Source organism: Scardinius erythrophthalmus (assembly GCF_964197995.2).
Source record: "Scardinius erythrophthalmus genome assembly, chromosome: 8".
Classification (NCBI taxonomy): Eukaryota; Metazoa; Chordata; class Actinopteri; order Cypriniformes; family Leuciscidae; genus Scardinius; species Scardinius erythrophthalmus.
The window spans coordinates 10,254,346-10,264,477 of NC_138228.1; the positions used below are offsets into that span (position 1 = coordinate 10,254,346).

A 10,132-nucleotide genomic window follows, 5' to 3' on the forward strand; every position below is an offset into this window, starting at 1 on the left:
CACTGCTTAGAGGATAATTTTTCAGTGTTTCTCCTGGCTTCACTGAATCCTGCAAAATGTCCTTAATTTTGGCGTTATAGAAATGGCCACCCTAGATGTCACTGGACAACAAAAAAAACTCTAAAACACTTTAATATAGTACCCGTATATAATCTAAATAATATACATTGCTGGATATAATATAAATTATGTGTTTTTAAGTTACATTAAAGAAACAAGATAAAAATGAGAAAAATAAAGTCACCACCACTAGAGGGCCAAAAATTACCCACAGTTCAGAGTGTCAGGATGGCCGAGCGGTCTAAGGCGCTGCGTTCAGGTCGCAGTCTCCTCTGGAGGCGTGGGTTCGAATCCCACTTCTGACAAGAATCTTTTTTTTTTTTTGTGAAAAGGTTAACTGGATGGTTCTCCAGGGACCAAAGTCTGTTTCATACCTCACAGAGAGTAGATACCAGCAAAAATAAATGACAACAGCAAAGTTTTACATCTGTCTGCCGCAGCAAAGTGTCTAAAAATGAACTGAGTCAACGAGCGTAGTACAGAAATGACCGTTGCAGGTTAGTGGATGATATGTTAAAGAATTATTTTTTTTATATTTTTAGATAACGCGAGTGCAATGCATTTTGTATATAGGAAAGAGTATTCTACATAATAAACAGTTTCATATTTGAATGACGAATGTTATAAGTGTTAAAAGTAGCCATTATCTACCGTGATACTGTTTTTTCGCTTGTTTCTGTTTGATAAAGTGATAAGATTCAATAGCTACAGGAACAACATTTTGCATTTTGTGTGAATTGCTGTTGGTTGGCTTTAACATTCAAAGTCCACCAACATGACCATATATATACTGTGTTGTACACACACGGTATGTGTGTGTGTAAAATTGTGTTAATTTGTTTTACTTGTAATGCTTGTGTACATGCAACATATCCTCTTCTGTCAATGATTCTGACCATTTAAGGTTTTTAACCCTTAATTGTAACTTCTATTTTTTGCTATTCTGCTGTTTCCTTTTTTACAAGAGGAAGGGAGAGGGTTCTCACTTTTATTATGCTTACTGAAGTTATTTATTACTTTGTTCAAACAGATTTATCCGCCTAACATGCATGATCATATTAAATACATTTTAGGTGTGCAAAGGTGTATAGAGAGAGAGAGAGAGAGAGAGAGAGAGAGAGAGAGAGAGAGAGAGAGAGAGAGAGAGAGAGAGAGAGAGAGAGAGAGAGAGAGAGAGAGAGAGGGGGGGGGGGTGAAAGAGAGAAAACTAGGTTGCTTGGTAGTGACAACACCTGCATTACCTGTTCTGGTGTGTCTCCACTCAGGTTCAGGCTTTCCTTTTTTTCTAAAGTGACATTTTCATATAATCAACTCTTTTATACTGAGAAGAAATGGCAGATTTTCCTGGTAAGGTCAGCACTCAGACCAGCTCTCAAGAACCTCAAAGAAGTTATGGAATCCTATCGAGTGTTGACATGAACTTCATTAAGAGCATTCCTGGTATTCTACTTTTGGCTGAGATTGTAAGTTGGAAAAACTGTCAATTACATTTTCCATGCTTTATCATAATTATGTTGAAGTGTTTTTTACTCTGTTTTTGTTTTTGAAAACTATTTCTTTTCTCCCTTCATACACTCACACCCACTTTTCTACGCTGTTTCTTCATTCTTTAAAAATAATGCGGGATTTCCAGTATGAGAAACATTGAGACGTTGTAGGTGTTGGTTGATAAAACAGAAACTAACCAGGCCCATTTTGTTTGGATTATGGTCATAATGTTTCATTCAACTAGGATATTGTGCCGGTGTCCGATTTATTACCACACACAGTCCTGCATGCTTACACAGAGTTTGCGTAGAGGTAGATGTAATGTTTACATTGTGGTACTTGTATTAGGTGTGTTTCACTGATCTATGTCGCTGTGTTATTTAGAAACATTAAAACTAGGTTCAGCTGTACGTATGGACATGTAACTAACTATCAAGACAAAGCATACAGAAAAATATTTATCTGACTATGAGCAAACATAAATGACTAATTAAGTTGTACAATAAACATTTCTGAATATCTGTATTTAAGAAGATGATAATCTTATCTGTCGTATCATTGATTATTGGGTCAGTAAACCCTAATAAAATGCTTCCCTCAATATAAATACATAACTTATGACTCTTTATTTTGTGGAGCAAGTCACAGTTGATGTTTGTTGGTATCTTGTGTCAGACACAGCCTGGAATCTGAGACCTTTATCAGATGAATAATACATCATGAACTTTTGATATTCATTGTACAAATGAATGTCATTGACACCATCTGTTCATAAATATGTTGTGTATTTGAATTTTCTGTGCTTGTATTTCTTTTTTAAAAATGTATAACTGTGATTGTGAAAACATTCCTGAGGACATACATCAATACTTCCAATTCTAAATATGATGTAATATAAGATATCTAATGACCATCACCAGGATGATTCACACTCACGTCACTTTCATTTTAAAGCTCACGTGTTTCAGAGCGTGTATATAGTATGTCATCTAAATTAATTATAACACCCTTACGTTTATAAAATCCTTAGTGAAAATACCCTAAAAAATGATAACTAAAGGTTTTCTTGACTCAAAGGATCAATTTCCCCCAAAATGAAAATTCTGCAATCATTTAGTCACCCTTATGTCCTTTTTGAAACATGTATGGCTTTCTTTCTTCTGTGAAACTCAAGAGAAGATTTTTGGCCCATACAAAGTCAATAGGGTCCAATGCTGTTTTTAGACTCCACTGACTTTGTTGTACCAACATTTTTTTTTTGTTTGTTTTTAAATCCTTTTTTGGGTGGACTACACCTTTAAGTGACCGTATTTGTCATTGAAGTTTAACATATGATCATCCTCTGTTCAGGTTGTTGGATTACTGGTTTGGGCGCTGATCGCCAGTACTCCATACTCCTCTGCTTCTGCTTATGTCTGGGTCATGATTGTCAGCGTGACGCTGTGGCTTTTGAGCATCGCCCTGTTGGTTGTGCTATTGCTGAGTTTTCATCAGAGTCTACCCTTAATACCCTGGCCTTTGGTGGTGAGACTCTCACTCGTCTCATGGAGGAGATAGCATATTTTAATCAAGACTTTGTTGATCAAATCAAGTTTGTAATCCTGTCTCCCTTCCTTCCTTGTAGCTCATGGTGTTTTACTCAGTCGCAGCTGTTCTATACCTAACTGCCTTTTTGGCTAATGCTGCATCCGTTCCTGCATATTTTTACCATGGTCATCTGGGAACTTCTGCAGTGAGTGAAAACATCTCTTGAATGCACACTCCACACGTTCACACACTATGAGCTTAAAGAGGTGTGTCTGAATGTACACTTCATACCTCATTTCTAAAGTAATGTAAGGTGTATCTGTAAAGCACCCACTGATAACAGGTCAGGTGATTCAGATGTCAGCAGATGTCAAGACCTAACAAATTACTACCGTTTAAAAGTATGGGTTAGTATGATTTTTTAAAATTTATATTTTTAAAGAAATTAATAATCAAAGAATCATGAAAAAAAAAATTGTCATGGTTTTTACAAAAAAATTAAACGGCACAGCTGTTTTCACCACTAATAATAAGAAATGTTTCTTGAGCAGCAAGTCAGCATATTAGAATGATTTCTGAAGGATCATGTGACTGAAGACTGGAGTAATGGCTGCTGATCAAATATTAATTTGATCAAATAAATGCAGCCTTGGTGAGCCTGAGAGACTTCTTTCAAAAACATTAAGAAATCTTATAAATAAATGTTTGAATGGAAGTTGACTGTAGATAGAGCCTTCTTAGAAAATATTGATTACAAATATAAGTTGCTACGCCAAAGCATCTAATCTGAAGCAAGGCCTTCACTTTAACTGTATAAAGCATGTTTCATTACTCAATGGAATACACAATACAGTATTATAGATCAAATAAAAGGCTTTTAGGGGATGGTAAAAATGTGAAACTGTCAGATGAGTTCAAAAGCACGGTTCTGTAGAGTAGTATGAGTGTTTTATTGGGCTTTAAAAGACACATGGGCCAGAGTCCAGATTAAAATGTGCAGCAAGCACATGACAACCACATACTGCTCTACAGTGGAGGAGTGTAATCACAATTTATACGTCCTCCATGTGTAAAGGTTAACAGCTTAAGTTTCTAAATTATTACAGCATCTTTAAAACTACATATCTGCTCAATGACTGCTTATATATATATATATATATATATATATATATATATATATATATATATATATATATATATATATATATAAAAACAGATACATTATGCTATATTTACTCATACTGATGTTGTTTCCAACCTGTATGTCTTTCTTTCTACTGTGAAACACAAACTATATTTTGAACTGTTTTTGCTCATACAATAAAGGTCATTGGGGTCCAAAACAACATTGGACCCTATTAACTTTCATTGTATGGAGGAACATATATATATTCTTTTGTGAACTGCATACATCTTATACTTGAGTAAAATTTGTAAGATCTTCATCATTTTTATTCATATATTTCTTCTTGCAGTTCTTTGCCATAGTGGTGACCCTGTTATATGCAGCTAGCAGCTACTTTGCCTATTTGGGCTGGAGGGGTGAAGGGCAAAACGCAGCGGGGAGTACAGTGCCTGTGTAGACCATCCTCTGATTAACACTGTCATACTCCATGTGAGGACACTTCCAAGAGGATAATACACAGATGATTTGGTATCGCTGAAAATCCTCTTCAGGAACGACAACCCTTCTGAATAACGGTGCCCAGCATAATTGCTAGATGGTTTGTAACATGGACATTGTGTGTACTGAGAGTCATCACCCTTCACGTGCTTTGGAATCAGTACGATTTTTTTTTTTTTTTTAAATAATGAATACTTTTATTCAACACGGAGGTACTGATTAAAAGTGACGACATTTATAATGTTACAAACAATTCTATTTCAAATAAATGCTGTTCTTTTGAATTTTCTGTTCATTAAAGAATCCTGAAAAAAAAAAGCTTTGCCATCACAGGAATACATCGTTTTAAAATTAAAATAGAATATTCAAATAGAACAGTTGTTTTAAATTATTATTTTCTTTTTTCACAATATTACTGTTTTTATTGTATTTTTGATCAAATAAAGGCTTCCTTAGTTGAGCATTGGAGACTCCTTCAAAAACTTAAAAAAAAAAAATCTTACCAACCCCAACCTTTTGAATGATAGTGCACTAGGTTTGTAAGATACACAAGCGGACTTGAGCAAATATGTATTTAAGTGGTGAGGTTCTTTCATTATTGTACAGTTATGCTTGAGAATGTAATTGATTCATTGTTTTGAGAATAAAAATGTTTTGATAAAATATGATTAAAGAAAAATTGTATTTATTTCTTCCATACACAGGTTCAAATATTTCTATATATACAAATAATAAACAAATATACACAATTGCGCAACATTCATCTAGTAGGAACAACACATTCTATGTAAAGAAGGGAGCAAAAAAGCAGACATTTGCACTGTATACATCAACAAAACGTATTATTTTTAAAAAACTCACTTTCACAATATATGGGAGAAATCCAAAACATGGAATCAACATCACATTAAAAAGCATGGAAAACTATGAGATTATTTGCATTGTTTCTGGTAATTGTATAAACGTTTTTTTTTTAACAATGTAATATTTCACCTGGGGAAACTTCAAGCCTTGTGAATGTTAATAAGGGTTTTCAGAACTGTTGTCATATCAGGCACATTGTATAATACTTTTTTAATGAAAAGCCCTTTTTGATTGTCAAGTGAAAGGAATTATTTTGGTATCTAATGATATATAAAATGGAGGGGTTATTGCGTGAAAGTATGCAATGGCAGCTTTGAGATGTTGAGGCTCATTAAAACTTTCTACATCAACTTGGTCAGAAACGGAGATAGTGTTTATGCACTGTAGGCCAAAACAAGATATGATGAACTAATCTAGACAGATCATGGGAATACTGTTAGAGGAGTCTCACTAAATGAGCTGAAGGTTAACCTGAATTTTACGTTTAAACATTAACCTAAAGTAAACAAAGATTGCCATCTGTCAGTTTAGTATATCAATGAGTGTTTGTTTTGGGAGGAGTCGGAAAGGAATTTTCAATGGATATTCATCTTTTTAAAGGGGAGAAATAATTGCTGATTAAGTTCATTTCCATGAAATCCCCATTTTCAATGGTTCAGCTCGATTGTGAGGCCATGCTGGAGGTCAGAGGTGAAGCTGAAGCAGAATTTAATGACTTCACTACTAGTCCAGTACTAAGGTCCAATCCTCTACCCTCCTTTTCCTATAAAAAGAAGATTGGGAAAATGAGTTTCTGCCACAGACTACTGGCACATTTATAGCTTTTGTGTTCATGGTAGTAGAAAAATAGGTCAAAGTGAACTAAGCAGAACAGCTTTTCTCCTAACTGTAGAAGAATCTGAATACACATTATTTTACATTATAAATCCTATATTTTGAAGTTTTAAGAAAAGAACAGATTTTTTACTTACTGCTCTGTAATCAATGAACATCTCTTTAAAGGCCATAAAGTCAGTGAAAGTGAGCAGCATGTCAAGTATGTCACCTGACACTTCATCTTTGTGCTGTCTAATTGGAGAAAAAAAAGAGAAGGATTACAAATCAACAGGTAAAAGTCACCATTAAGGGATCATTTTCAATGTAAACACCTCCATCTAGTGCTAAATTATGTGTATTACAATAAGACATTTTAGACCAGTTTTTGGGGTCCAGGGTGGCGCAAAAACAGTGTACCAAAAAGATATATAAAAAAAGATAAAACAAAATAAATACATAATAATGTATTAAAAAAAGAATAAAAGAAAATACATCTATCTGTCCAGTACTATTGTGAATAAGAAAAAGTAATGATGTAAAGTAATATTACTAAATATTATTTTACATATATTTGTAATCTAATTTTTTATAGTACAAACTGGGTCTTTATACTTGAAAATATATAGCTGCCCTATAAATTATAGGATGGGGGTCCCTCACATTACATGATCATATTTAGGGGCACATGGCATCTAAAGGACTGAAACCCCCACCTGACTTAGACTGGGTTGCTCTTATCTGTATGGTGTTTATATATATATATATATATATATATATATATATATATATATATATATATATATATATATATATATATATATATACAGTACCAGTCAAAAGTTTGGAAACATTACTATTTTTAATGTTTTTGAAAGAAGTCTCTTATTCTCATCAAGCCTGCAGTTAAAAAAATAAATAAAAAAAAGTAATATTATGAAATATTATTACAATTTTAAAATAATGGTTTTTTTAATATATTTTAAAATGTAATTTATTTTTGTGATGCAAAGCTGAATTTTCATCAGCAAGTACTCCAGTCTTTGGTGTCTTATGATCCTTCAGAAATCATTCTAATATGCTGATTTGATACTCAGTTATTATCAATGATGGAAACAGTTGTGCTGTTTAATATTTTTTTTTGGAATACTTTTTTCAGGATTCATTGATGAGTAAAACGTTAACAGCATTTATTCATAAAAACAGCATTTATTCAAAATAAAAACATTTCTAACAATATAAATCGTTACCATCACCTTTTATCAATTTAACACATCCTTGTTGAATTAAAGTACTAATTTCTTTAAAAAAATTAGTTATTGTTCCCAAACTTTTGAACGGTAGTGTATATTGTTACAAAAGATTTCTATTCTAAATAAATACAGTTCTTTTCAACTTTTTATTCATCAAATAATACTGAAAAAAAGTATCTCAGGTTATAAAAAAATATTAAGCAGCACAACTGTTTCCAACATTGATCATAAATCAGCATATTAGAATGATTTCTGAAGGATCATAAGACACCAAAGACTGGAGTACTTGCTGATGAAGATTCAGCTTTGCATCACAAAAATAAATTACATTTTAAAGTATATTAAAAAAAGAGAACCATTATTTTAAATTGTAATAATATTTCATAATATTACTGTTGTTTTTTTTTTGTTTGTTTTTTACTGCAGGCTTGATGAGCATAAGAGACTTCTTTCAAAAACATTAAAAATAATAACGTTTCCAAACTTTTGACTGGTACTGTATTTATACACATACATGTATTGACAGTCACTGTTAAGCCTGAGGATTATACTCGGGTTTAGAACAGCTGGTGAATTCGCCATACTTAAGTGAATGGGTGAAGGAATCCATGTTGAATCCAGGAATTCGCTCTACCAACTGCTGTTCCAGATGCTTTTCTAGAATTTCAATCTGAAATCGCAAAAAAATCATAAATGACGGTTTAATATTTCCATTTCAAGAAGGGTCACAAATGTGTGATATGAAAACTCAAAGTATCACGTACATATTCATTAAATATAGGTGTATAGCTGAGCTTATTCTCCTCAGACTCGTCAAACTCAAGGTAATATTTCTCCATGAAAGACTGCTGAAGATATTGGAATTCATCCTCTGTGGAGAAAATGTGTTGGTTACAACTTGGGGAATTTCATGATACTAGGTCATATTTCACCCAAAACCGTAATAAAAAAGAAGGGAAAAGAAATGAATTATATTAAGCACATTTTTCACATAAATTGACTGGGACATGTTCTTGACAGATATGTAAGAATCACCCTTGTTAAAGATGAATTCTACTAGATTATATTAATGATTTAAAGTTATGGCCATAAATGATTTAATAAAATAATAGATACCCATAATAATGTCCTCGATGTTCCCAATTACCATGTCAAATTCTGCATCAGCATCGGATGATCTGGAGAGACAAAATATTAAGGATGTGTAAATTTGATAAAGCTACTTGCAGTTTCACAGAAAACCATCTTTATAACTCACTTTGAAACAGCAAAGTCCTCTTCTTCCAAATTCTGCATGTCAACTATGTTCTCGATGCCACTCAGCAGATCTTTAGGGTTTCAAAGAAAGTCGAGATAATAACGTTACAAAAACCACAGCTAGAATTTTAAATATCCTGCGAACAGTCGCGACAGATATGAAGGCAATCATGAAACTAGTCTGACAGATTTCAATAAGCTAGCTGGTTGTGGAGCAGGTGCGTGGCTGACGCACTGAAGCTTTAAAGACGCCAGTGCACAGTCAAACGGGAGATACAGTCGAATATTTTCAATTCGCACGTTTATGAATATTTTAAAACAATTAATCACCTGTCTCTTGAGAATCCATCATAAATCGCCCTAACGTTCTTCCTGAAGTCGCTGCTGCCACGGCAACGGGAGAACGCGTGCTTGTTCGAGATGTTTCCGGTAGAAACAACTTTCCTTTCATTTAGTTCCGCCTATTTGAGTCACAGGACAACCCAACACCAGAAAAATAAGGTATGCTATTTCCGGACCATTACACAGGCTTTTAGGTGTTGCGTTTGGCCTTTTCTAAGTAATGTGCTTTTGGTAAGTCAGGTGATACGCGTTTAAAGTTGAACGAAATTGATAAGATCATACCAAGAGGCAGCACTCAGAAAATAGGTCAAATCATTTTAATAATGACCTACTTATTGTGGAGGGACAAGAAATCATGCTTATTTAGATGCTATCATGTCATATAACCGGCATCATAAAATAATATAGCCATTTTGTCTTATTTCGACACACTGAACAAAAATATATCCATATCTATCCTTTTATTTTTTAATTTTATTTTTTTTTAATTGAAGATGTAAATGTAAAAACGTACAACAAAATAAGTAAAACAAAGAAGACAATGCAATTCCACAACAACACTTTATACAAAAGCAAAGCCACCCTGCAATGCAATTATTAGATTCACATTTCTAAAATGTATGTATCTGATGTTTACCGAATATAATTATTAGTTGTATGCCTACTATATATTGATTTTCAATGCAAAATGTCATCTTTAAAATAAAATACCACATTAGATACACTAATCCGTACCAATTGTGAAGTATATAGAATATATATTTCAATTTCTTCTGGAACAATATTCAAACAAAGGTAAAACAAATGAAGAACTGTTTCTGTAAATAATGTAAAATCGACAAAAACACTTATTTTAGTTCTTCAAAATGTGTTTTATATTTCGGTGTAGTTTCAAATTCATTAT

The 10,132-nt window shown here is 33.1% G+C and overlaps 2 protein-coding genes across 2 annotated transcripts; one reads left to right on the top strand and one right to left on the bottom strand.

Moving 5' to 3' along the window:
- The first annotated feature begins 444 nt into the window (after positions 1-444).
- Positions 445-5,369, top strand: pllp (plasmolipin). Its single transcript, XM_081372131.1, has 5 exons — positions 445-557; positions 1,326-1,523; positions 2,899-3,072; positions 3,173-3,280; positions 4,551-5,369. The coding sequence occupies exons 2-5, from the start codon at positions 1,392-1,394 to the stop codon at positions 4,656-4,658; spliced, it is 522 nt and encodes a 173-aa protein (XP_081228257.1). The 5' UTR covers positions 445-557; positions 1,326-1,391; the 3' UTR covers positions 4,659-5,369.
- arl2bp (ADP-ribosylation factor-like 2 binding protein) lies at positions 5,365-9,412 on the bottom strand. Its single transcript, XM_081372130.1, has 7 exons — positions 9,217-9,412; positions 8,888-8,957; positions 8,746-8,807; positions 8,394-8,500; positions 8,214-8,299; positions 6,535-6,631; positions 5,365-6,326 (listed from the first exon to the last, which is right to left on the bottom strand). Exons 1-7 carry the CDS (start codon positions 9,335-9,337, stop codon positions 6,219-6,221), a joined length of 651 nt encoding a protein of 216 aa, XP_081228256.1. The 5' UTR covers positions 9,338-9,412; the 3' UTR covers positions 5,365-6,218.
- Between the last annotated feature and the right edge of the window lie 720 nt (positions 9,413-10,132).